The 25,922-nt window shown below is 52.5% G+C and overlaps 3 protein-coding genes across 9 annotated transcripts in view; all 3 read right to left on the reverse strand.

The window, feature by feature from the left end:
* Window positions 1–99: 99 nt before the first annotated feature.
* On the reverse strand, window positions 100–8,382 carry CFP (complement factor properdin). The gene is made up of 9 exons (XM_001492656.5): window positions 5,654–8,382; window positions 5,417–5,567; window positions 3,822–3,997; window positions 3,186–3,356; window positions 2,858–3,049; window positions 2,493–2,666; window positions 2,052–2,243; window positions 1,776–1,887; window positions 100–332 (listed from the first exon to the last, which is right to left on the reverse strand). The coding sequence occupies exons 1-9, from the start codon at window positions 5,724–5,726 to the stop codon at window positions 176–178; spliced, it is 1,398 nt and encodes a 465-aa protein (XP_001492706.1). The 5' UTR covers window positions 5,727–8,382; the 3' UTR covers window positions 100–175.
* A 1,982-nt stretch (window positions 8,383–10,364) lies between these two features.
* ELK1 (ETS transcription factor ELK1) lies at window positions 10,365–24,340 on the reverse strand. Of its 4 annotated transcripts, XM_023634179.2 has the most exons (8): window positions 24,004–24,288; window positions 23,536–23,625; window positions 20,275–20,401; window positions 16,547–16,819; window positions 13,799–14,239; window positions 12,667–13,113; window positions 11,858–11,959; window positions 10,365–11,772 (listed from the first exon to the last, which is right to left on the reverse strand). In XM_023634179.2, exons 4-8 carry the CDS (start codon window positions 16,754–16,756, stop codon window positions 11,674–11,676), a joined length of 1,299 nt encoding a protein of 432 aa, XP_023489947.1. In that variant the 5' UTR covers window positions 16,757–16,819; window positions 20,275–20,401; window positions 23,536–23,625; window positions 24,004–24,288; the 3' UTR covers window positions 10,365–11,673. The 4 variants fall into 4 exon arrangements, with proteins under 4 accessions (XP_023489947.1, XP_023489949.1, XP_023489948.1 ...); XM_023634181.2 differs by lacking the exon at window positions 20,275–20,401 and having other exon boundaries at window positions 24,004–24,322; XM_023634180.2 differs by lacking the exon at window positions 23,536–23,625 and having other exon boundaries at window positions 24,004–24,298.
* A 1,013-nt stretch (window positions 24,341–25,353) lies between these two features.
* UXT (ubiquitously expressed prefoldin like chaperone) overlaps window positions 25,354–25,922 on the reverse strand; it is a 117,753-nt gene continuing 117,184 nt past the window's right edge. For all 4 annotated transcript variants that reach the window (XM_001492729.6, XM_070258637.1, XM_070258638.1 and 1 more), the window contains 2 exons: window positions 25,666–25,729; window positions 25,354–25,452 (listed from right to left, as the gene is read on the reverse strand). In XM_001492729.6, the coding sequence (XP_001492779.1) occupies window positions 25,399–25,452; window positions 25,666–25,729 (118 nt within the window). In that variant the 3' untranslated portion in view covers window positions 25,354–25,398. The remainder of the gene's footprint in view (window positions 25,453–25,665; window positions 25,730–25,922) is intronic.

Here is a 25,922-nt window from a genome sequence, read left to right on the forward strand (position 1 = left end):
TCAAACTGTGACCACAGTGGAAAATACTGTTTTCCGCAACAGGCCACCGCGACTTTGCCTGTTCTGTGCCCTTTGGCCTGGAAGATGCTAACGGCCCACTCCTGGGGAAGAGGCTGGTTTATTGAGGTCTGAGAAGTCAGGGAGTCAGAGTGGGAGAGAGAGGTGTTAGAGCTTCTCATTCCTCAGGGTCTTTGCAGGCAGGCACGTGTAGACATGGCCGTTTCTCTTCCACCACCACCTTCTGCCCCTGCAGCATCTCACACTGCGTCCACGGTTTCCCCCAGAAGGTGACGTTCTTCTCACCCTGCCCTTCGACCATGGTGACGGTGCGCCTGGGGCGTTAGGGAGGGAATGGAGGGGAGAAGCTCAGGGAAGGCAAGCATGCATTCAACAAACTCTTAATGAGTAGCTACTGTGTGCCTACACACAGTACCTTCCTATTTTTTAGCTGTGAGATATTGGGCAGTTTCTTTATCTTCCCTGTGCCTAAGTTTCCCTCATCTGATAAATGGGAGTAATAATAATACCCACCTCACTGGGCTGAGTGAAGATAAATGAGTTAATTCAGGTAAAGTGCTCAGAGTGGTGTCTGGTACATAGTAAGTGCTCAATAAATGTTGATAATTGTTACTTGTTGACATGAGCTACCTTCTCTTACCTCCAAAACCCTTTACATCTCTCCCCAGTGCCTTGCCTTGACATTCAAGTCCTTCTTGTTGGGCCCAAATTCCTGCCCCAAGCCAATCTCTAGCTCTCTCCTCCACTTTATCCAGACTTAGTCCCATGTCCAGAATGGTCTTTGCCTGGGTTATTTCTCCCATTAGGCAAGCCCTCTATTCACTCCCATCCCAATGTCAGTCAGTCCTTTTTCCACTTATTCTCTCACTCTGTCATGTCCTTCATGTCGACACTCAACATCACTAACTCATCTTCAGGACCTGCTCTAAACCTCACAGCTGGAGACCGCTTCCTGGATGGCAGGCCTTCCACAAGTTGGGAACAGCCCCTCAATCTAGTAGTTTGATGTATGTGGAAATAAGGGAGGGATGAGTAAGTGTTTTAACCATCTCCAACACCTGGGCCACTCTGGCCACTGGGAAACACTTTGGGTGGGGGGGTGGATCACCTCTGTCCAGGACTCGCTTCACACAGTCTTGACACCAGGAATGCCTTTCTCAACCCCTTCCTGCCAGGGGAGCCCCGATCAGCCTCCTGGACCTAGGTCGAGGTGGCAGTCCCTTTGGCACGCACTAGCCATTCCTCATATTGCCTTCTGTCAGGGCCCTGCTGACCTGCATCCCTTGGGGGACCCATGGGATCTGGGTTCTGTGTGTCTGCAACTATTGCCAAAAAGGCCTTAGAGTGCCTCGGGGCAGTGAGACATCGAGTCACCCATAGAGGCAGAGGCGACTGAAGGAATGACTAAGTGAATGGAGGCATAGTGACTGAGTGACTGAATGAGCACATCAAAGCATGGGTAACTGAGAGCAGAGCAAATGGACACATGAAGGACTGAGCGTATGGGAGAATGGCTGAGTGACTGAATGAGTGACTGAGGGGCACAGAGGCTACTAATTCTCCCTTCAGTATCTTCTTTCTCAGCGTCGTCTTTAGTTTCTCCCCTCTTCTTGCAGCTGGGAGATGGCACTCGGCAAGGCAGGCACCTTAGACCCAGTGGTGGAAGCCCGGGTTGGGGGGAGCCAACTCTCCCGCCCTGACTGCTGATGTATCTCTATCATGCCCCCCTCCCAGGTACGCTTGACCCCCTCACTCACGAGAACTTGGGGAGCGGGGCTGTGCAGAGGCGTTGGCGGGTGCGCATGGGGTTGGGTCCACACGGGGGCGTGCACAGCCCCCAGGTACTCCACTCCGACCATGAGCCTTTCCCTGCAATGAGGGGAGGGGGATCCCGAGTCAGAATGAGAATTCTCAGTGGGGTGGTGAGAGAGAGGCTGCAGGGACATGGGATCCATGCCAGAGAGTCAGAAACCCCCAGTCCCTGTGTGGGCTGCCCCACCCCCCCCAACAGTGCAGTCTGTGGGAGCACTCACATTGGCAGCGCTGGATGTTGTAGCAATGTCGGATATCCTGTTGTTCCCCGACACATCGCTGGCCGTCAAACTTGCGGCCCCTGCAGCTCCTCGAGCGTGTCTGCTGGCCTGGGATTTCCTCACAGCTGATAGATTTCATGTTCCGGCGGGCGCAGGTGCTCCACTCCCCCCAGGGACCCCACTCTCCGTTCACTGCAGAGATAGGGGCAGCAGAGGCTCGCACCAGAGAAGGAGCCAGCGAGGGGGTTCAGAGGAAGGATTGAGGGCTGGGGGAGGGAGTGGTGGTGATCAGATGTGGAAATGGGGGATCAGGGGGGCACCGAAGCATCAAGGCCAGGAATGGAGGAATTGGAGAAAGAAATAAGGCAGCAGCACCAGGGACAGGGCAGCAGAGGGGGGTGGGGGCTTAGGCATGGAAATGGTGCATCCTAGGGTGCTGACCAGGGCAGGGCACAGCCGACTTGCAGATGTGGTTCCGGGAGGCATCACCGGCACAGGAGGGGCCCCCGTGCTGGGGCACAGGGTGATCACATGTCCGTCGTTCCAGGGCCTGACCCAGGCCACAGGTCACAGAACAGGGGGCCACAGAGCTCCATGGCCCCCAGCCACCAGCCACTGTTTGGAGGGGACAGGAGTGAGAGGAAAGGCCACCCCAATCTCCCCCCTCAGTCCCTAGACCCTCGAGGCAGACTGCGCCCAAGTGAAGAGCCCCATGGTCACATGGTCTGAGATCTCTATCCCCTGAAGTGGCAGAGCATCTGTGCCTGAATCAAGAGCAGAGTGTCAGAGGCCTCCCCCCGGTGTACCTGGGCAGGGTGGCAGGCCGGTGCAGGCCCGTTGCTCATAGGCTGACCCTGGGCAAGGCTTCCCGGGAGGTTGCTTGGAGGGCTCAGGTGCAGAACATGTGCGGCTTCGTCTCTGCGTAGTTGCGCTGGCTCCACCGTGGCAGGAGCCCGAGCAGGAACCCCAGGGGCCCCAAGCAGCCCAGGCCCCATGTGCTGTGGTGGGATGGGCATGGGAGGATGCCAAGTGTGATCATGCATGCTGAAGCCCTCCCACCCTGGCAGTTCCCTGCTGTAACCCCCAGACCCACCCTGGGTGCCTGCATCAGTGCCTGTGGTGGCCCTCACTCACTGGGGCAGACTTGCTTAGTGTCACAGGCCTCTGACTCCTGTGCCTGTCCTGGGCAGTGGCCCCCACACTTGGGGGCAGGGCGATCACATGCTCGACGACGGGTCCGGGTCCCTTTGGAGCAGGTAACAGAGCAAGATGCCCAGGGCCCCCAGTCGGACCAGCCGCCCATCCCTGTGGAAGAGAAGAGAGGGGGACAGAATGGAGGTGGGGGTCCTCACTTCCTCATGTACCCCACATAAGCTAATCCTGTCTCCACATCCTCTGCCATACCTGGTCCACCATCATTGTTCATCTGGACTATTGCAGTAGCCTTCACACTAGTCTCTCTGCTTCAGCTCTCACCACAGACAGTCTGTCCTCCTCCCGACAGTGAGAGATAGGTCACAACCTGAGTCAGATCCCATTTCTCCTCTGCCCACAACCCACATCACTCAGAATGAAAGCTAACATCCTCACTGTGGCCCACAGGATCAGGCCCCCTCTGACCTCACCTCCCACCACTCTCCTCCAGCCACACCAGCCTCCTCCTTAGCGCCTCACAAAACATCAGGCACACTCCCACCCTCAGGGCCTCCGCCCCACTCATTCCCAGTGCTGGGTAAGGGCAGTGCTCGCCGCTTTGCTGATCCTCCTCACCAGGACAGCATGACCGTTCCTCACAGGCTTGCAGCTGCCACTCGAGGGTCCGAGGCTCCACCTTTTCAGAGCACTGCCCGCCCTGGCCTATGCAGCGCCGGTGCCGCAGCTGGGAGCCCTCAGTGCAGGTAACCGAGCAGGGGGCCCACGCCGACCACGGTGACCATCGTGGGAACCTGCAGAGAGGGAGCATGTGTCCCATCCTGGCACGAGCTGCCAAGCATGGTGTACGGCACTGCAGAGTGTGGGCAGGCACAGGCGTGAGTGTGGGATAAATGCATGTGGAATAGATTAATGAGAGTACCTACCTCTTAGGGATGTTGGGGGATTGAATGGGAAGAGGTAGGTACACAGTAAGTGCTTAATAAATATCATTTACCTTCATTATCAGGGATCTGGAGTTATCCTTTGAAGACCCCCAAGGACAGTGCCAAACATGCAGTAAGCAAATGTAAGGACTAGGGACTCAGAAACCCACCAGGCCACCATCATGCATGGTAGCAGGCAAACAGGAAGTGCTTAATAAATAGAAGCCATCATCCCAATGAGCTCAGAGACCCTGTCAGAAATATCCCAGATCTATTCCCAAGTTCCTACACAGCACAGTGCTAACTAGATGTGAACTGTTGACATGACCAGGGGCACAGAGCTGCCTTCACAAATCCCCGAGCTCCCCATCCCCATGGTGTATCTAGGATATACAGCAAGCAGTTACAAACGTCTGGGGGGGGGCGTGGGGCCAGCCCTGTGGCGTAGCAGTTAAGTTCATGCACTCCGTTTTGGCAGCCTGGAGTTTGCAGGTTTGGATCCTGGGTGCGGACATAGCACCACTGGTCAAGCCACGCTGTGGGGGTGTCCCACATACAAAATAGAGGAAGACTGGCACAGATGTTAGCTCAGCAACAATCTTTCTCAAGCAGAAAGAGGACGATTGGCAACAGGTGTTAGCTCAAGGCCAATCTTCCTCACACACACACACACAAAAATATGTCTGTCATACAGTAAGGGCTCAATACATGTAAGCTGGCATCATGATTAGGAGACTAGAGTTACCCTCAGAAATCCTCCAGCCACCCTTGACCTCTGCAATACATCTGATGTGCCGGAAGTCCTCAATGAATGTGAAGTGTCGTCATAATTAGGGATCTGGAGCTGCCCTCAGAATTCCCCAAGCTCTCCCACCCCCACAATGCATCTGTATATAGGAAGCACTTAATATGAGCTGTCATCACAATTAGGAGACTTGAGCTACCTTCAGAAATACCGGAGCTGCACTCCACCCACAATGCTTCTGGTATGCAGGAAGTGCTCAATAAGTGTAAACTATGGCCCTGGTTCTTAACCAGGGGTGATTTTGCCCCCAGGGGACATTCGGCAGGAAGAGTTGCTACTGGCATCTAGTGGCAGGTCAGGGATGCTACGAAACACCCTGCAACGCACAGGTCAGCCCCCCACAACAAAGAATGTTCTGGCCCCAGATGTCAATAAAGCTGAGGCTGAGAAACCCCGAGCTATGGTGACGAGCAGGGCCTTGGAAATCCCAGAGAAGGGAAGAGCCCAGTTGTGTCTCCCCGCAATCCCAGGCTCCCCCTGACCTGCATGCCTGGCAGAGCTTCTTGCCGGGCTCCTGGAAGGCGTAGGCAGGGTTGAGACAGCAGTCTTCCACACTGACACCTCCCCCCAGGAGGTCCTTGCACTTGCCCGTGGATTCCTCATACTGGGTGAAGCAGAGGACGGGGTCCGAGCCTGTACCAGGGCAGAGGGGCGGGCATGGTCAAGGGTGTGGTGGGCCCGGGAACCCCTGGGGGCCAGCTTGGCCCTCGCCCGCTCACCTGTGGCTGGCAGAGTGAGCAGTAGCAGCAGCAGAGGCGGCAGCAGCCGAGGGGCCTGTGCTGGGGCGGGCATGGTGAGCACTGCACCCCGTGGCTCCGCCAGGGAGGAGGCCTGGCTTTATGTGGGCTGACTGCTCCTGGAGTCAGCGGGAATGAGGAACCAGGGGCAGGAGGAACTGGGAGGGCGAAGGGCGGCACGGGGGAGGGGAGGGCACCGTGCAGGTCTCTTCAGCTCCAACCTCTCCCCTGTCACCTCTGCCTCTCAGCCTCCTCCTCTACTCTCCCCTTGCTATTTCCCGTCTCCCTCTTGGTCCTGTTTTGTTTGTCACTGTATCCCCAGCACCCCACGCCCTGCCCAGCAACCCTTTAGCACTCAAGCAACACTCCCTGGACATGACGAGATTCCCAGCTGTGTGACCTTGGGCAAGTCACTTGAACCTCTCTGAGCCTCGGTTTCCCGACCTCTAAAATGCATACTCTCTACCACAAAGACAGGGTCAACCTCACCGGGGTGCTGAACAAGGGTGAAATGAGTGTGGTGTGCTCACTGTGTCTCCTCATGGGGCGGAGCAGGCATCGAGGTAATTGCTTCATCTCCGTCCTGACTTAACCACTGCCTTGCCCTCCTCTTTCCTGAAAGTGAGGTTCCCTGTGGTCAGCATGGGGAAGGGAGGTCAGCACAAGGGAAGTGAGAAGGGGAAGTGACAAGAGTGTGGGGAGGATTCAGAAGGAGTGAGATGGGGGTATCCACTGTCCCAGGGGCCCAGCTGGGGACACTCAGGGCCTGGGGGGGTAGTGGTTGGGAGGGAACTGGCTTTGCTGTGTTCCATCAGAGTAACTTGGGTAGGTAACGCCTCCCTCCCTGAACTTACATCATAGGGTTTGTTGCAAAGATTGGGAGTAAAGATTTAAAAAAGTCCTTAGAGCAGTGCCTGGCATACAGTACGTGCTCTCTGCCTGTTAAATACATTTATTCAATGTTTACTGGGCACCTATTGGGTACCAGATGCTGTTCTCAGCATTGGACGGAGCAGAGAACAAGACAGCCCCAAATCCTGGCCCTCAAGGGGCTCGTGCCCTAAAAGGGGAGACAGACAATAAATGGCACCTCCTTCACAGAGGCCTTCCCCAGCTACCCTTTATGTATGGCACCGCTGTCACTCTCTAGCCCAGTGGCTCTCAAACCTTAGCGTGCATCAGCATCATTGGAAGCTTTCTTCAGTCACAGATTGCTGGGCTCCACGCCCGTTTCTAATTCTCTAAGTCTGGGGTTGGGCTCAAGAATGTGCATTTCTAACAGGCTCCCAGGTGACACTGATGCTGCTGGTCTGGGGACCACACTTTAAGAACCATCATTCTAGTCCCTGACCCCTCTTTTTCTTTGTAGGTCTCATGTAGAAAAACTATTCTATGCTCCTTATTTTTACTGTTAATAATTAATTCCTCTTCAGCTCATTTTCCAGGCAGGTAAAACTGAGCCCTGCAGACCTGCTCTTTTGTTTTAAATAAGCCCTAATGAGTGAAACTCTAGGGCCCACTTTAAAACCAGAAATCTTTTTAATGAAAAGGGGTCTAAGAAAGTGAGGAAGGCAGTGTCTCATTTCCTCTGCATTCACGGACGGAGAAATACCATTCTGCAAATTAAAACCAAATGAAATAGTTTGATTTGGTCAGGTGTTAGAACTTTCTCAAGAATATCGGTCTTGTTTTATGGGTGATAAGGCGTCGTGACCTTCGTATCCATTACAGATGTGCTCTGTTTCCTGATAATATAAGCCTGCCTGAGAGTGTGCTTTGAACAAAGGGGTCTTGTTAAGATTCCAAGACTTCAGACGTCGGTGCTGTGTTAGCCTGTGAAACTCCCTAGAAACCTGTAACTCCGGCTGGTTGCTTTATCTGATCACCTGTTGCCCCGGTAATAATGTCATAATCGGTATTTCCTTTGGCCCTCAACTGTATAACCACTCAGAGGATTCCTGTGGACGAGGATTGTCGGCGCTTTCATCTGCTCCCACGTTTGGGCACTAAAATGACTCTGCAGATTTCTTACTTAAACAAAGAGTGAGAGAGTCTTGTCTCATGTAATTACTGCACCGCCACCTGACGTGATGTGTTGGTTTCTTGTCGAACATCTTCGCTAAAATACCAGCTCTAGAGGGGCAGGGGTTTCTGTCTGGTTGGTTAACTGCTGTGTCTGCAGGGCTCAACAAACATCTGCCGAATGAATAAATAAATGAAGCAAACAAAACTTCAGAGATTCTGGGTAAGCGCTGAGAGGAACAGTCTGGGTTGGAGGTAAAACGTGGGCATCACCAGGGAATAAGGCGCATCTCATGTGGGGACCGGAGCGAAGTGCCTGAAGTGGGCCCGTGAGAAGAGGGAAGGGAAGCCCAGGCAAAGCCCCGGGGAACTCCAGCATTTCAAGTTTTGGAGAACTGGGAGAAGCACGCCCAGGGGACTGAGGAGGAAGGACCTGTGGAGGAAGGGAACAAACAGAAAGGGCTTTCCCCTAGGCCTGGCACGTTCCATTGTGGTCTCGCATAGTCTCACTCGGCCTCATTTTCTTTCACTTTTTAAAAAACAGTTAGACACACAGTTCTGGATTCCCAGCCTCAACTACAGTCTCTTACAAACAGGCTCATATACATACTCGATCACACAGCCTCTCATTCTCAGTCACTCACTCAGGGAATCATTGATTCCCAGTCTTACTATGGTCTCCTACCAATAGTTTCACACACACAATCACGTCTTATAGGCTGTCTCATCCGGCCGATATCACCATGATTTACTCTCACCGGTCAGTTTTTCACATGCATACAAATACAGTCACACCTTTTGGTAAGATGTTTCAACCACTCACACAGGCCATCATTTTGTCACATCCACAGTCACCGATTCATAACTAGTCTCTCATGAAGTTTCTTGTACACACACAAAATCACCATCTCTCATACCTCTTCACACTCAAGCCCCCATTTCACACACACAGTCCCTGATTATAGCTGTTTCACACGCATACACGATCACACAATACCTCATTGTCCTAGTCACCTAGTCTCACACTTCTCAAGCAGCTGCCAACATAGCCAGTCCTTGATTTACAGCTTTTTTTTTAAAAGATTGGCACCTAAGCTAACATCTGTTGCCAATTTTCTTTCTTTTTCTTCTCTCCACCCCCCCCGCCCAGTACATAGTTATATATTTCTAGTTGTGGGTCCTTCTGGTTGTGCTATGTGGGACGCCGCCTCAACGTGGCCTGATGAGTGGTGCCATGTCGGTGCCCAGGATCTGACCCAGGGAAACCCTGGGCCGCTGAAGCAGAGCGCATGAACTTAACCACTCGACCACAGGGCCGGCCCCGATTTATAGCTTTAAGAAAGTCTCTTGCAAATAGTTTTACATATACCCACACAATCAGTTTTGCAGATACTGTCTCAGTCACCCATTCGGTGTCACAGTCACTTTTCTTCAGTCAGCTTCTGACATCTGTAGCCACAAATTCACAATCACTACTACGCTCTCATTAAGTCTCACACACACAGTCTCTCTGGACCTATCTCAGTCGTCCACATCGTCATCTTCTTCATGCAGTCAGCTTATCACGTACACTCGAACACAATTACAGCCTCGCCTGGTTCTGCCACACCCCAATCACATGGTCTCTCAGCGTCTCATTTTCTGTTTTTCACAAACGTGTAGTCTCCAATTTACAGTCTCTTATGAAGTGTTTCACAGGCCCACACACTCAAACTCTGCTCAGTCGTCAATTTTCCCTCACACAGCTCTGATGCTGTTATTGCTACTTATCGTCTCTTGCTCACAAAAAGTTATGTGGTCTCTCGCACCCTCTCACTCAGCCTCCCCATCATTTTGTCTCACTTTCACAGTCCCTGAACCTGTGGGCTAGACTGGAGTAGTTACTGTAAATCAATTTGCCACTAGTCTCTGGGACACACACGATTACAGCCTCTCATGCTCTCCCAGTCATAGCTGTTTTGTTCTCAGCTTCTCGGTCTTTGCTAGTCTTACATGAACAGTTTTCATATACACAATCCCGCATTCTCCTACCTTGTGTCTCAGGCACCCATTTTCTCTCAATCAACTTCTCACACATTCGCCCCATTACTTTAGTTGATAGAACAGCCAAGCATGAGCAGATTCGAATACAATCCATCTCCCAAACACTGAGTCCCGTGCTTCCAGACAGCGAAGTTTTTCACTGCCACACAGTCCCTGACAATATCTACTGCACTTTCATGCCCATACAGGCCCACACACATTGTTTTGGTCACTCAGTCTGTCAAACAGTGACAGATGTGCGGTCCCCAATGCCTTCTCATAAACATTATTTCACACACATCACCAGTTTCTTGTACACTGCCTTAATCATTCATTCAGTCTGACAGTGATTTTCTGACACACAGCCACAACTTCTCACGTAGACACAATGTCAAGTTAGTGGCCACAACTTCCACTCTCTCACACACAGTTCCACACATATACACGTGTGATCACAGCTTTCCACAGTTTCTCTCTTTCTCACACACTTGGTTACCAGTCTACAGTCTCTACTACTGTTTCTGCCACACGCCATCATGCTCTTTCACAATCAACCTCACACCTTCACCGCCTTTCACACAAAGACACGCCTGTCACACTCAGTTAGTCCCAACAGCTTCAGGGAAAAAAATGCTAGCAGCCTCCAGCATCACCTTTAAAAATATATATTTACAGGAACGATTCCCCATTCTCTGGGACTCTTAGAAAAAAAGATCCATTTTTGGGGAAGTAAAACAAACAGTGGAGACAGGTGTAGCACCGTCCCCTAAATCGCCAACCCCTAGGTCCCCAGGCCTGGGCTGGACCAGTGCTGACAGGATCAGTGAGCCCAGGAGTCCTTTGAACCCACCCTCTCCAGTCTGGAATTCAGATAGGTCAGGCTTTATGTCCCCCATTCCTCCCTCCCAACTCCAGGGACACTTAAAGGGCCCTTTGTACCCGCCCGCAGGAAATTGGGGGGCTGGGAGGGAGGGAGCTGAAAATACACGTTTGGTATCAAAAATAAACACTTGGGGGCGGCAGGAAGATTCCCCCCAAAATCCCTTCCTTCCCACCCACCCCATCTCAGATATAGGAAGAGATGCCCCCCTCTCCCCTAGTGAAAAGCCCTGTTTAAAAATAGATTATACTATCAAAATGGCACGGGGTGGGGGACAGGAAGACCTGGAGTACTGGCTGGAGGGGCCCCCCAGACGGGGACCACTCCCCAAAAAAACCCTCCATTGGGAGGTAACACGCAGGACCCCAGGAATTTGGCAGACACAGGCATGGCTTCTCAGGGGGAGAAGAACAAAGGAGCATTCCTCCCTGGCCAAAAAGGTGGTTGAAGAAGGACAAGCTGTCTGAGAGAAAGGCTGGGGAGGTGGAAATTCTTATTCCAAGGGCATGAGTCTTCCTTGGCCAAGACCTCCAAACCGTTAAACGGTATAAGTTCTTCCTGGACCCCTGGGTACGGCCAGGAATAATAAACTACAATGAGCCAGCTCTTCCACCCACATCCCAAAATGGAGACAGGGCTCCTTCAGCTCCCTGAGGGTAGGCTGAGAAATAAATAAAGAAAGGTCCTTCTCAAGCCAGACCCCGACTGTCTCATCTTGGGGAAAAAATGTGGAGATGGGGGAGATGTCCTCACCACCTCCCCAAAAAGGGTTGGGCCAGGCTCCTCCCAGTGGCCTTCAAAAAATAAATAAATAAACCGTCCCCACCACTGCAGTAGGAGACGTGTAAGGGCGGCCACTGGGGGACTGACCAAGAAGAGAGAAGTTGTATGTTTTCTGTGGAAGGGATATTAGTAAATCTTTCTTTCTAAGAATCCCCACCCCACCACGACTGGAGCACGAGTCTGTCACGTGAACTATGTTTCTCCTTGAGATGGCTGGCTGGAGAGAAGTTCAGGGTATGGATGGAGTGACCCCAGAAGAGGGGGGTGGTGGTGGTGGTGGTGGTGGTGGTGGTAGTCATGGCTTCTGGGGCCCTGGGGAGAGCACCACGGGGGTTGAAAGGCCATCCACGCTGATGGAAGGGATGTGCACCTGGGCGCTGCCACTGGAAGGAAACTGGGGACAGAATAGTGACAGGTCAAGGATGGAGGCCATGCCAAGGTCTCTCACCCTCTCCGAGATGGGCAGGAAAAGATAATACCTGGAAGGAGAGCTTGGCCGGGCTCCGGGGTGCAATGGGACTCAGGGTGCTCCAGAAGTGAATGCTGGGGGGCAGCGAACTGGGCGTCAGCAGCACCGGGGTCTGTGGAGAACGGGAGGGCGGAGCTCAGATGAGCAGAGGGCAGGTGTGGGAAAAGAGAAGGAACTCGCTTCCAGCCCCAGCAGATTTCCCACGCAGACTGCCGATGTCACTCCCCCAAAGTGCACAGGCCCAGATCATAACGCCAAGGCCGTGCCTGTGACAGCTCTCCAACTTTACACAGACAACCCCGCCCAACTCCTGAGAGCCCACCTCCCAGCCTCATTGGGCAAGACAACCTACAAGACCCCATCCACATGCCGCTTTCAAACCTCACAAGTCACCATCCCAACAGCTCAGCGTCAACCTCCAACTCTTACTGTCCCACGTGTATACCTCACAGGAAACCCGCTAGGCAAACCACAGCCCAAAAAGCCCCGCTCAAGTTCCTCAAGCCACGTCCCAACCCAGAAACAGTTCTCACAGAAAGCCTCTCGGCGCCTCAGTCCCCGCCCACAAAACTCCTCAGACCCGCCCTCCCTCCGGGCAGCCGATCCCTCGGCACTGGAGACTGCTCTAGCCTTCTTTAACCAAGCCCCGCCCCTCCAAGCCAGGGACGCAGCGCAGCCAATCCCAACCGGTGGCCCCGCCCTCCAGGGACTCAGCGATAACCACATTGGCCCTCGCAGTCAGCCTAAGTCCTCGCTCACCCGCCCCGCGCCAATCCCATTGGCCCCGGTGGCCAGCCCCGCCCCTCCACAGGCACTCACCAATGTGTGCGTAGGTAGCAGGGACGGCGTCAGCGCGGGCCCTGGCGCCTGCAGACCTGAGCCGGTTCCCGATCCTGGAGTCCGTTCGGGGCCCGGCCCACCCAGCAGGCTCGGGCTGAGTGGAAGCTCAAGGTCCCGGGGCTTCCGGCCCTTCTGAGGCTGGGTGATCTCCGTGCCGGAAGCTGTGGAAGCCGCGAGGCCGACCACCGGGGCGGCAGTCTCCATAACGACCGCGGGCAGCCGGGCCGGCACACCCTCCGTGGGAGGGACTTCCGGCCCGGCCTTAGCGGCTTCTGGCACAAACCCCACCCCCCCACTGACCGCGGCTTCCAACTCTTCTTTGGGCCCATCCACTTTCACTTCTGGGGGGAGTGGCCGGCCCAACCCGGGCTCCACATTCAGCTCTTCTGGTTTGGGGTTCGGGGCCTCAGGCGGGGTCAAGATGACCTGGGAGAAGAGCGGGCGCAGAGAGGGCGCTTAAGGATTGCAGGGGTAGCGAAGCCATTGATTTCCCTTGGAAAGAGGGACTTTGTAGTGGGGGCATGGCTGCACAGCGGGGCAGGACCTCCAACAGAACGTGGGACACTGCCAAGGAAGTGGGGCTTCTTCTGGGGCAGGTGGTCCTATCTGCGGGAACGGGACCTGGGTGAGACACCTGATGGGGGCAGGACTCCAGGGCATACCAGACCCATTCATCAAAGCAGTAGTTCTCAAAAATTTGCTTTATAGACCAGCAGTACGGGCCTCATCTGGAAACTAGTTTAAAATGCAAATTCTTGGGCCCAGGCCCGCATAATCAGAAACTCCGGGAGTGGGCCCCACAATCTGTGGGTTAAAAAGCCCCATCAGGTGATTCTGATGAGCGTTAAAGTGAGAATGTGTGCATTAACCACATAGGGTCAGAACACCTACTACACGTTGGGTGTATTACTAATTGTAGCGCCCTTAATCTCCTTCTTCCTTTTCAGTACTTGCATGGCTCTCTTCCCCTTCCCTTTCTCCAAGGGGACTTCTGCGGCCCTCCTTCCACCATATCTCCTTTAACAGGACGTTTACATCCCTTCTACCAGCTCCCCTCCTCCTTTGGGAACTGTACATCCCTCTGATGGAATTGCCGTATTCTAGTCCTTACCTGCAGAGGCAGGCCAGCCTCCTCAGCCTCCAGGCAGGCCTCCAAGGGGCTTGGACTGGTGCTCCTGCTCCCTGCAGGGGGCACTGCTGCCCCTGCAGGGGCAGTGTTGGGAAGCACTGAGGCAGGCCGAGGATGAGGGGGTGGCTGTGGCTGCAGGGACTGGATGGTGAAGGTGGAATAGAGGCCTGAGCGCATGTACTCGTTCCGGCTGCTGCGTGCCAAGCCACCTGGGCCTGCCATTCCAGCACCCTTGGGTGTGCCTGGTTTCCCGGTAGTGTCCCCTGGGATGGCATGTATAGCAGCGGGGGCCACATTTGCCACAGTGGAGGTGATAGACACCTCAGGCTGGGGCGGGCAGTCCTCAGTGGAGCACCCCGCGACCTCGGGGTAAGACACGAACTTGTAGACAAACTTCTGGCCGCTCACTTTGCGGATGATGTTCTGGGAAGGGAGGAGACAGGATAGAGGGCCTTAGGAGAAAGGGCCAGGGTGGAGGGGGGATATGGATGGGGGTGGTGGTGAAGGGGTGTGTCTTCTAGTGTCTTTCTTCCCTTGGGCCCCTCTCCTGTCTTTTTACATATACACCATCCAGCCTCCAGGGCTGCCTCCCTGTATGTTTCCCCTCCCAGTCCATTTCACATCTCATCCACCACTTTCTCAATCTGGAGCCTCCTCTCTTTTTCTCCAGTGTTACCTCTCTTTCTTCCTCATCCCGATTCCTTTCTCTGTATTCCCCGGTCTCTTGCCCTGCTCTATTCTCCCATCTACAATTCTTCCTTTAGTCTACTGCCCTTCTCCCCTTTCTCTGGCTCCCCTCCCTGTCTCCTTCCCATCCATCCCCCTCCAAGTCTCCCTCTGTCACTCTTCATCCACATCTGTCCCATTCTCCCACCCCCACTGGCTCCTCTCCACGGTGGGGCCCACCTACGGGAGTGGGTGCAGGAGCAGGTTTTCCTCCTGCTCCAGGAACCAGTGGGCTAAGAGGGTCTGTGGGTCTTGGGGGTGGATGCTAGGACACAGTTTTGGAGTCTAGATAATGCAATAAGATAGGAAAATGAAGTAATTGATATAAATGTTGGAAGAGATTAAATTAATGTAGAAGAATGTGGTGTATTATTAATATAGAGGACTACTTAAAGCCACTGACAAAGATGTGTAACAGGGCAAGGTTACTAGGGATGTCGGGGTGAGGAGCCTCATTAGTAATACTGTATGGAAGCTTAAGCTAAGGCAATGAGAAAACGAAGTAACCGAGAGCAAGCAGACAAGAACATGAAAATACTGGTGTCGGTGCCGGGGGAGTCTCAAGGCTGGTTTGGGTGGGTCACAGAGCATGTTTGGGGTTTTTCATGATAGGTCTGGAAGGTCTCAGGGATGTTCTGGTGGTTCAGAGCACAGAGTGAGGCAGCCTCACTATTAATATTGTTTTGGAGGTTTGAGCTAAAGAAATAAAATATGAAAATGGAATAAATGCTATAAATGATGAAGGGTGTACAGCCTTACTAGGTCCAGGGCTGTTCTGGGGGACAAGAGGTATCTGGGGGGCACTAGGGCACCCTGGGGACATCCTAATGCTGGTCAGATATGTCACAAGGTAGGTCTGTGTTTCTCAGAAAAGGAATGAAAAGGGATATTCATTAATAGTGTTTTGGAAGTTTCAGGTAAAGAAATAAGAAAATAAAATAGTTGGTATAAATATTGAGGGGGAGGGGAAGTCCAGTGCTGCTCTGGGGAGTCTGAGAGGATGAGATCAGGAAGATTGGAAATTTCAGCTTTAGGAATAAGAGGATTAAATCAAATACTTGATATAAATATTGGGGTAGACCAGTGTTGCTCTGGGAACCCAAGAGGATGGGGTATGCAGCTGGCACTATACATGTTGCTTTGGAGGTCTTAGCTAAAGGACTAAGAGAAGAAAAGAAGTGATAAAAATGTTGAGGGTCTCAGAGGATGAGGTAAGGAAAGGTTAGTACAATATTGCCATGGAAGTTTTGCTTCTAGGAATAAGAATATTCTGGAATAAGAGCAGATTATGAAATAACTGGGGGAGCCCAGGACTGGTCCAGGGGTTCCTGAGGACAGAATGAGGAAGAGTCATTATTAATAGTGTTTTCAAAAGCTTGGCTGTAGGAATAAGGCAAGAAAATGAAATGTTGTGCAGGGTCTGGCAGGACAGTATGACTCTGGGGATCTCAGAGAGTGGGGTGAGTAGGGGTCAGTATTAATATTACTATGAAGGTTTTAGGCAAAGCAGTATGACAAGAAAATAAAGTAACTGAGATAAATGTTTGGGGAGCCCAACATTAGTCTGAGAGAACTAGAGGATGGGATAAGAAATCGCAAATTTTGGGGGGCCAGCCCAGTGGCGTAGTGGTTAAGTTCATGCGCTCTGCTTCAGTGGCCTGGGGCTCACAGGTTCAGATTCCAGGTGCAGATCTACGCACTGCTCACGGTACGTATGGCTCATTTCATGACATGCGTGGCTCATCAAGCCACGCTGTGGTGGCATCCCACGTACAAAAGAGAGGAAGACTGGCAGAGATGTTACCTCAGCGACAGTCTTCCTCAAGCAAAAAGAGGAAGATGGGCAACAGATGTTAGCTCAGGGCCAATCATCCTTCCCCCCCCAACAAAAAAGGGTAAATTTTAATATTGTTTTCAAAGTTATAGCTATCGTAATTAAGACAAGAAAATGAAATAACTGATATAAATGTTTTGTGTTCCCAGCCCTGGTCTCAGCTCCCTTACCTTGTCATAGTAGTACCGCAAGGCCCGGCTGAGCTTGTCATAGTTCATGTTGGTCTTGTTCTTGCGCAGCCCCCACAGCCGGGCCACCTCCTCGGCATCCACCAGCTTGAACTCACCACCATCCCGTGAGGTCCAGGAGATAATGTGGCCATTGCCTTGCTCTCTCAGCAGCTGCAGCAGAAACTGCCACAGCGTCACAGAGGGGTCCATCGCTGGGGAAGCACTCACGCCATCCCAGGGTTACCTGGAGGCAGACGGCTCAGAGCCAAGAGGCTGTGGACACAGGACGGGGCAGAGGTCAGCATTCATTTCTTGCCATCTTGCTTCCACCCCTGTCCCAAACCCCACCGTGATTCCCTAAACATCCTCGGACTAAAGTCTAAGCTCCTCAGCCCAGTTTTGGATGACTGCTATCATGAGATTAGACTTTTGGGGATGTTAGGATAGTGTGAACGTATGTTGCATGTGGGACAAATGTGAATCTTTGGGGGCCAGAAGGCAGACTGCGGTAGACAGAGTAACATCCCCTCCCCCAGATGTCTACATCGCAATCTCTGGAACCTGTGAGTATATTATGTTACATGGCAAAAGGAACTTTGCAGATGAATTTAAGGTTGTGGACCTTAAGACAGGGAGATTATTTTGGACTGTCCTGGTGAGCTCAATCTAATCACATGAACTCTTAATAAAAGCAGAGAACTGTTTCTACAATAAAGAAAAAGGTGCAGTTTCTGTTCAGATTTCCAAATAAGCAAATAAAAAATAATTCAATTCCATCAAAAACCAAAAAAAGAAAGAGGCAGAAAGGTAGCTCAGAGAGGTGCGATGACGGAAGATGAAGGAGAGATTCAAAGCATGAGAGGACTCGACCTGCCGCGAGTGGCTTTGAAGACGGAAGAAGGGGTCTCCGAGCCCAGGAATGTGGTGGCCTCTGAAAGCTGGAAATGGCCCTCAGTGGACAGCCAGTAAGGAAACAGGGACCTCAACCCTATAACCTCAAGGAACTGACTTCTGCCAACAACCAGAATGAGCAGGAAATGGATCCTCCCCGGAGCCTCCAGAAAGGAATGCAGCCCTGCCGACAGCTGGATTTTATCCTGGGGAGACCTGTGCTGGACTTCTGACCCACGGGACTGTAAGATATTCAGTTGTGTTGTTTTAAGCAGCTATGGTTGCAATAATTTGCTACAGCAGGGATAGAGAACTAGTATAATGCCCCTCACCTGAACGTTTTCACTTGCCTTTTCTACCACATCAAACATCAAATTTTCCAGGAGGTTCCTTCCGCCAGCCCCTCGCAAAGGGTGTTCACTCCACATGGGGCTCCCTTCCTCTGCCTAGAAGTCTTCCCCCGGGTCAAGTCGCAGCCCCAGGGGCCTTGCCTTTACAAAGCCTTCCTGCAACTGAATGCCTGCTCTTACGTCACTCGGCCCGCACTCCTCGGACTTGTTAATGTCCCTGTATGTTCTCCCTCTTGAGAACAGCAATAACTAGCATTGACTGGGTGCTCAATACATGCCAGGCATTGTTCTGTTCAGAGAGGCAATGTGGCCTCCTGGACAGTCGCCCGGGCTCCCGAGCCACACTGCCAGGGTTGGAATCCTGGTTCTGCTACTTATTAGCGGTGTGCCCCTGGGCATATTCTTTAACCTCTTTATGCCTCAATTTTCCAAGCTGTCAACCAGAGATAATAACATACTCATCTGTAAAACAGAGATAATAATAACAATACCAAGTTCATAGGGTTATTGTACAGATTAAATATAATGTGTCTAGGGTATGAATAAGCTCTTAATATTAGTTTCTAATTTGTTCATAATTCCTTATCTGCTATCCCAAAATCCCAAAAGATCTAAAAACAGAAAGCTTCTTTGTAACTCTTTTGGCAGCAAAACCTGATTCGAAATGAAACAAGGCCCTTTCTGGTCTTTACTGATCCTCACTGGGTGTGACTGTTGAGACATTTCCCCACAGAAATCTAAACGGGGCCGATTATGGAGCCCACTAAGGAGGTTATGTAACATCCTGTATGTGCTCCTTGTTACCCTGCTAAAATCTGAAAAATCTGAAATTCTGAACCACATCTGATCCCAAGGGTTTTGGATAACGGCAAGTAGACCTGTCCTGCTGTTTTTATAGGTATTAACTCATTTATCCCTCATCACAACTCTGGGAAGTAGGTACTCTTATTATCACTAATTTATAGAGGAAATGTCTAAATGACGTCTACAGGCCATACAGCACTAAGTGGCAGAGCCAGGATTTGGACCCAGGCAGTCAGGTTCCGGTTGTCTGAGCTTTTAAACCGTTAGGCTCAACTGGCCCCCACACCGACTGCTCCCTCAGCATGTCCCACAGAGAACAGGACCTTCCCTGGGCCCCCGTGACTGCTCTCTTCGCTGAGAGTGAACTGGAAATAAACACGAGCTTTCTACTCCCTAAGGAATGAGCTTTCCTCAATCGACTGTTCACTGGCTGGGACTGTTGGGTTAAGAATAAGGTCTTCCCAAGCAGGAGGTTTCAGAGAACCTCCCTCTATTATTTATAGCTTGATTCTTTAAGCTGTAATGACATATCCAGTATGATCCTCTTATGTCTGAGCTGTTTCAAAGTTCATTCAGCAGACACACTTTTACGCAATTATAGAAGCCACAGGGCCATGAAGTGACCAGATGAGAGTCCTGTTATCGGAGACCTCACTAAGTTTATGTCGAAGGCCTGCTTGTTTCAGAGGCACCAAGAGTTCAGTGTGACTCCTGGTGGTGAAGACAGGCAATTTCACCACTTCCTCTTCCAGCAGCAACAGAACCGATCAGTTAAGGTGAAATCCAACGGCTTGCTTCGAGCCCACAGGGCTTCACATTTTGTGTATTATCACATTGCCTACTTGGCCCCTAAATAAGAGTTCCAGGAATTTGCCTTACCCAGATGTGCTCTTTTCCCTTCATCTCATTCATTTAGCAAGCATTTATTGAGTACCTACTGTGAGCCAGGCGTTCGGGATACAGCAGCGAACCAAACAGACAAAGATCTCTGCTCTGGTGCAATTCACATTTTAGAGGGGAAGACAGATAAGAAACAAGATGAACAAGTAAAGAGTATGTTGGATAGTGATGAGAGCTACAGAAAAAAATGAAGGAGGGAAGGAGGTGTTATTTCTGAAAGGGTGGTCAGGGGAGGGTAGTCACCAGGGAGGTGACATTTGAGCAAGGACCTAAACGTGGTAAAGGAGTCAGGTTTGCGACGACCTGGGGAGCAGCGAGCCAGGCCAAGGAAAAGGCCTGGGTGAAAGGCCCTGAGGCTGCAGCGCGCTAGGCAGGTCAGAGGACAGGAAAGAAGTCGGGCATGGCTGGCGGCAGGGGAGTGAGGGCAAAGCAGCAGGAGATAACAGAGGGGCGACAGGGGCCAGGCTGGGTGAGGCTTTTTCGGGACCTGTAAGGACTTCAGTTGACTCTGAGAGAGATAGGAGCCATGAGAGGGCCGTGCATAGAGGGGTGACAGGCCGTGACTGGATTCTAACAGGATCCCTCTGGCTGTGTGAGAACTGGGTGTAGGGGCTGAAGAGGCCACTGCAATAGTCTAAGGGAGGGTGGTGCGGCAGCAGAAGAACTGGTGAGAAGCGGCTGGATTCTGGATAAAATCTTAAGACACAGCGAACAGACTCCCTGACAGACAGGATGGGGGTGAGAGAGGCGTGGTGGGTGACTCTAGGTCTGCGGCCTGCTCACCTGGTGGGATGGAGCCGGGATGGACTGCAGTGGGAGCACTGTGCGAGGGCAGGTTTTCGAGGGGAGAGCAGGAGGTCAGTTTTGGAGATGGTCAGTCTCAGAGGCCTGTTAGACACCTGTGTGTAGGCTATTAACAATAACAGTAACTTAAAAAATAGGAACCAGGCACACAGCTCTTACCGTGTGCTGTACACCATTTTAATCATTTAATCCTCGAACCAGCACTACGGGGTGGGTATTAGTATTACCCTTCTATTTCCCAGATGAGGAAATGGAGGTGCAGAGAAGTTAAGTAACTTGCCCCAAGGTTACACAGCTGAAAGGTGGCAGAGCCAGGGTTCAAACCCGGGCAGCTTGGCTCCAGGTAGTGATCCTAGCCACCTTCTACCCCCAGCTCTCTATGAAGAGAAACAGAGGCTAAGAGCCTAGAGTGGCAAGGATGCTGTTTTATGCAGGGTGAGCAGGGAGGGCTTCCCTGATGAAGTGACATTTGAGCAGAGACCTGAAGGAGAGGAGGCAGCAAGCTAGGCTGACATCTGTGGGAAGGGTGCTTCAGGCAGAGGGAACAGCATGTACAAAGGCTCTGCGGTGGGCATGAACTTGGCATGCTACACCATGGGCACCCTGAGTGCATCCGGTTCCCGTCTAGAGGATGTGTATGTGCTGTTCTCCCTGCCAGCAGCGCTCTTGCCCGTTCCCACATGCGATGACTTCTCTCATGGAGTCCTCACGTTCCACTGTCTCCCAGGCAGAGCGGATTCTTCCTCTGTGTGATCCGCTGCAGCGAATAACCTGTCTGCCCCTGCAAATCTCTTCTCTCTGCGTCTTCAGCCTCATACTCCTCTGCCCTGTTCTAGCTGTGTGACTTGAGCAAGTTACTCAATCTCTCTGGGTCTGTTTCTGTAGCTGTAAAATGGGGATATTTCACTCTCAAAGTAAAATAGCCTCAAAATCCACCTACTCTCAAAGGCTTCTGTGAGGATTAAATGTCAATATATGTAAAGAATTAGAAAAGTACCTCCGGCACATGGGAGACACTCAACAAATGTTAGCTATTAGCTAGTGTGTCATCCTTCTCCCTTCCCAAACCCCTCCCCGTGACCTCATGTATCACCATGGTCTACACCATCTGGCTCCCATTACCTCTCTGACCTTGCCTCCTAGCCCTCCCGCCACTCTGCTCCAGCCACACTGCCTCCTTCATGTTCCCTGAACACGCCAGGCACAATCCCATCTCAGGGCCTTTGCATGGGCTGTGCCTTCTGCCTGGTACACTCCTCCCCTGGACATATGGCTCCCTCCCTGACCTCCTTCAGGCCTTAATTCAAGAGTCACCTTCCAAGTGAGGCCTGCTCTGAGCGTAAGATTTCAACCACTCCCATACTCTATTCCTACCTCCCAGACTTCATTATTCCTCCTTAGCACCTGTTTAACACACCATCTAATTTTACTTATGTGTTTTATTTATACAGTCCGTCTCCCCCGCTTTTAGCAAATGTCTGTTCGGCAAGGGCAGGAATTTCTGTGTTGTCCCCTCCCATGTTCCCAGCACCTAGAAGAACGCCTGGTATTCAGTAGGCGCTCAGTAAGCTGGTTGAATGAACGGTCCCAACGAGCCTCTTCACTCACTCTCGTATGCCCCCTTCATCTCCATCTGCCCCCCAACCCTGATTTGTCTGAAATTATATTTTTTCCCATTCATCCGTGCAATAAATTCTTATTGAGCATGTACTACACACTAAGTATAATTTCAGGCGCCGGAGGCACAGCAGTGAAGAGGCAGACAAAATTGTAAGCTCCTATGGGCCTCCCACTCTAATGGGGAGAGATGAGAAACCGGTGAACCCCACAGTGTGTCCGACTGTGAGAAAGCGCAAAGGGACAAACCAAGCAGAGAAGGGACAGGCTGACATTTGAACAGAGCCCTGAAAGGAACCATGCAGAGCTCGGGGGTAGTGTTCCAGGCAGAAAAAACAGCCTGTGAAGGCCCTGAGGCTGGACGGCGCCCGGGGTGTTCGAGGATGAGTGAAGAGGTCAGTGTGGCCAGAACAGAGCTGGGGAGGAGGTGGAGCAGGGGAGGCCAGGGAGGGTAGCTGACTTCTTATTAACTCCCGGGTATTCTTTATTCACACTGGAGGGGCTTCTGGTTCTGATTCCCTCATTTTACAAATGAGGAAAGAGGCGCAGAGAGAAAGCAGTGACCTCACTAAGGTCACATAGCTGCTGGGATGGGAGGTGGATGGGTGCTGAGACAAGGTGTGGAACGGAGACAGCTCTGCAGGCAGAGGGAACAGCAAAAACAAAACTTGGACATGGGAACTAATTTGGTTTTTAAGGAGAGGGGCCTCACGTGGGATGGGATGAGGTGAGAGAGGAGAGCCCCCCAAATTATCCTGTGTTCTGAGGGGCAAGCTAGCCTGGTACTTACTGGGTCCCCTTAGAGTAAGGCTTTCAACTTCCCTATGCCGAAGTTTCCTCAGTACATATCTCATCGGGTTGTGGTGAGGATTAAATGGGCTCATTAACATAAAGCACTTTGCCTGGTACACAGTAGGTGCTCAATAAATGTTAGCTTCTATTGGCATTGTCACTAATCTATTTATTGTAGCAAGGCACAATGTCTCAGCTGTTAACAGTGCATATGAGGAGGTGCGTTCTAGAGTAAAAAAGACCTGGGTTCAACAAGAATACAGGCTGATCCACTATTAAGAAGGAGGAAGAGGGGCAGGGAAGGCCACAGACTGATCTGCCACAGGGAAAGGCGATGGAAAATCAAAGCACACAGGCTGACCCTTCTGGAGAAGGGATTACAAAGCACTGGACTCATGGGAGGGTACCTGGGGAGGTGGGAATGCAAGCACACGGGCAGCAGGAAGGCCAATGAGCAGATCCACTGCAAAGCAAGGTGGGGGTGTAAAGGCTTATCTTCTGTACTGGCAGCAAGGGGAGCAGAGAAGAACGTTAACTCCTGCACAATAGTGGAGGAGGAGAAAAGCCATCACACGGACTGATTAAAAGGAGATCGGGCCAAGGCCAAGGACTGGGCTACTGAAAATGAGGGGATAAAAAGCACTAAAGTGACCCATTATCAACAGGAAGGGAAGAGCCCAAGGACTGAAGTGACAGTGTGCAAAAATGGGAGGATAGGGCTTGACCATGCAGACTGATTTGCTGTAAAATGGGGGTGTGTGTGATAAAGCCATGGACTGATACACTGGAGGACTGGAGGAGACAGGAATACAAATTCACACATTAACTCACTGTTAAAGAGGGGTGGGGGGTCCAACGCCACGGACTGCTCCACTACAAGAAACAGGAGGTGTGGAACAAACAAGGCCACAGACCGGGCCCCTGAAAGTTGAGGATAGGAGAAATACAAACACTCAGACGCACCTACTGTCAAGGAGTTAGACAAGGCCAGAGACGGGTCCCCTATAAGTGGGGGTGGGGGCAAGACCATGGACGAGTCCACTGTAACGTGGGGTGGGGAGAAATATAAGCACACAGACCGATCCATTATACAACAGGAAGGGGGGTTAGACCACGGTCAGATCAACTACAAGGGGCGAAGGGAGGGGACAATACCACAGGCAGGTCCACCAGCCGCGGTGGCGGCGGTGGGAAGTCGAACACCGCAGGCCACGGGCCAAGCCACATCCCTCGCGCGGGGGCGGGAAGGATACGTGGGGTCACGGACCGGGCCCTCTACACTCCAGGCCCCGGGCTCACCTGTGCGTAGCGCAGCGGCGATGTTGGCAGCTCCGGGGGGCGGGGGCTCCATGCGCGGCCCCACCGCCCCCCAGGCCCGGGCTCCGAGGCGGCGGCGGCGGTGGCGGTGGCGGTGGTGGCAGCGGCGGCGGCGACGGCGGCAGCACCTAGAAGCCGCCCCTGCGTTTCCCCACCACTCACGTGGGCCCCTGGAGGAGGAGCCTAGCGATCCGCCACTCGACGATTGGCCAAAGTGCCATGGATCGCCCGCGCGGCTTCTAGGGTTGGGGAGGCGGGCCCTGCCCCACAGAGCTATGCCGTGATTGGCCCAAGGGGAACTGATGGAACGCAGACGGCTGTCTGGGTTCCAAGGGGGTGTGCTCGGCCCGGCCGGTGCTCCGCGCTGATTGGCTCAAGGAAGACTGATAGACAATAGGCAATTGACTCGGTTCAGGGGCGCCTGCTTCGCACTGATTGGCCTATATGGGATAGATGGAAGACAGCCAGCCTCCGAGGGTAGGGGTGGGTGGCCGTGCTTTCTGCTGATTGGCGGATGAGGGACTCCTAGACAGCTGCCAAAACACCAACGGGGCGGTGCTGCCCTCCACGCTGCTCAGCGGAAGCTGGACTTGTATAGAAGTAGGTGTAGCAGCCCACAGGGAGGGGGTCGGGCCAGGGCTCTTCGTAGGCGGGCAGGGTAACTCTATAGTGATTGGCTAGAAAAGACCAATTTAGAACGGAGCAGAGGTAGGAGGGCAGGGCAGCTGCCAGACACGAGAAGTAGCGTTGAGGGCGGAAACTAAATGCCTACGAGGAGGGCAGGGTCGAGCTGCAGCCAGTTATAAAGGGGTGGAACTTGGCTCTGCATTGATTGGCGGAAGCTGGACTCGACCTAGAAAAGGGGCCGGACCAGGGAGGGTGGGATCCGGCTCTGCGGCCATTGGTGGAAGCTGGAAGTATTTAGAAGTCGAGAGGGCCATGGGTGTAATTTAAGAATGTAAGGTACCTGAGGAACGATTGGGGTGTGGGACAGGGGTAAACCTTAGGGCCAGGAGCGGAAGGCTGATTGCCTTGGGAACAAACGTACACCCTGAATCGGCCCATTCTCTATGGTAATTCAGAGTGGTGTCCAGCAGAAGAAATAGAAGGGTCAGGTGGAGGCCCAGGTTGCCAAGGCAACAGAAGAGAGGACAGAGCAGAAAGTCAGGTGTCAAGTGCTGCCAGGCAACAGGCTGGAGGTGGGACTTCAGGGGCGCTTGAAATGTTCCACACGGAGGCTGGATCTCTGAGCCTCCGAGTAACTTTGTGCTTTAGAAACAGGATACCTTAGCAAACAGCAGGGGTTAAGGGGGAAAAGAAGGGCCATGTGACTCAAAGGCATTCAGGCTTTTTAATGTCAGGGGAAGGGGGAAGAAGTCAATGGTGAGGCTTCTCGGGGAAATTCTGCAGGCCTTGTAGTTCTCTAAGCCCCTGAAAAAGAGGAGAGAATAGATGGAACAGAGACTGCGTCCAGGCCCCACCCCAGGCTTGCTCTGACCTCCCCTCCCTCAGGGCCAGCCTGGCTCCAGCTGGGTTCCAGTTTAAAGGGAAAGATGGTCATCCCCATCCCTGGCTCCCACCCTTCCTCAAGTCACCACTTTAAACATTTGGAGACAGAGTCTGGGAGTGGTGAGCTGCTCTCACCTCTAGCAACATGTGGATATGGGCCTTGATATTCATGGAGTCCTTGGTGAGGCTGTTGCTGAGCCTGGAGAAAAGAAACAAGAAAGCGCGGAGTGGGCTGCACTTATGATCATGAGGGTGATGCTCCCTCAGCACTTCAAGAACTGCCTACGCCCTGGGTCACTTCCACAGGGCAGGCGGTAGGACATCCTCCTGCCTGACCCGCTCCTGTGCAGAGACGCCTGGCCGCCACCTGGACTGCACTGATTCAAAGACAT

This window comes from Equus caballus, chromosome X (genome assembly GCF_041296265.1).
Source record: "Equus caballus isolate H_3958 breed thoroughbred chromosome X, TB-T2T, whole genome shotgun sequence".
Lineage (NCBI taxonomy): Eukaryota > Metazoa > Chordata > Mammalia > Perissodactyla > Equidae > Equus > Equus caballus.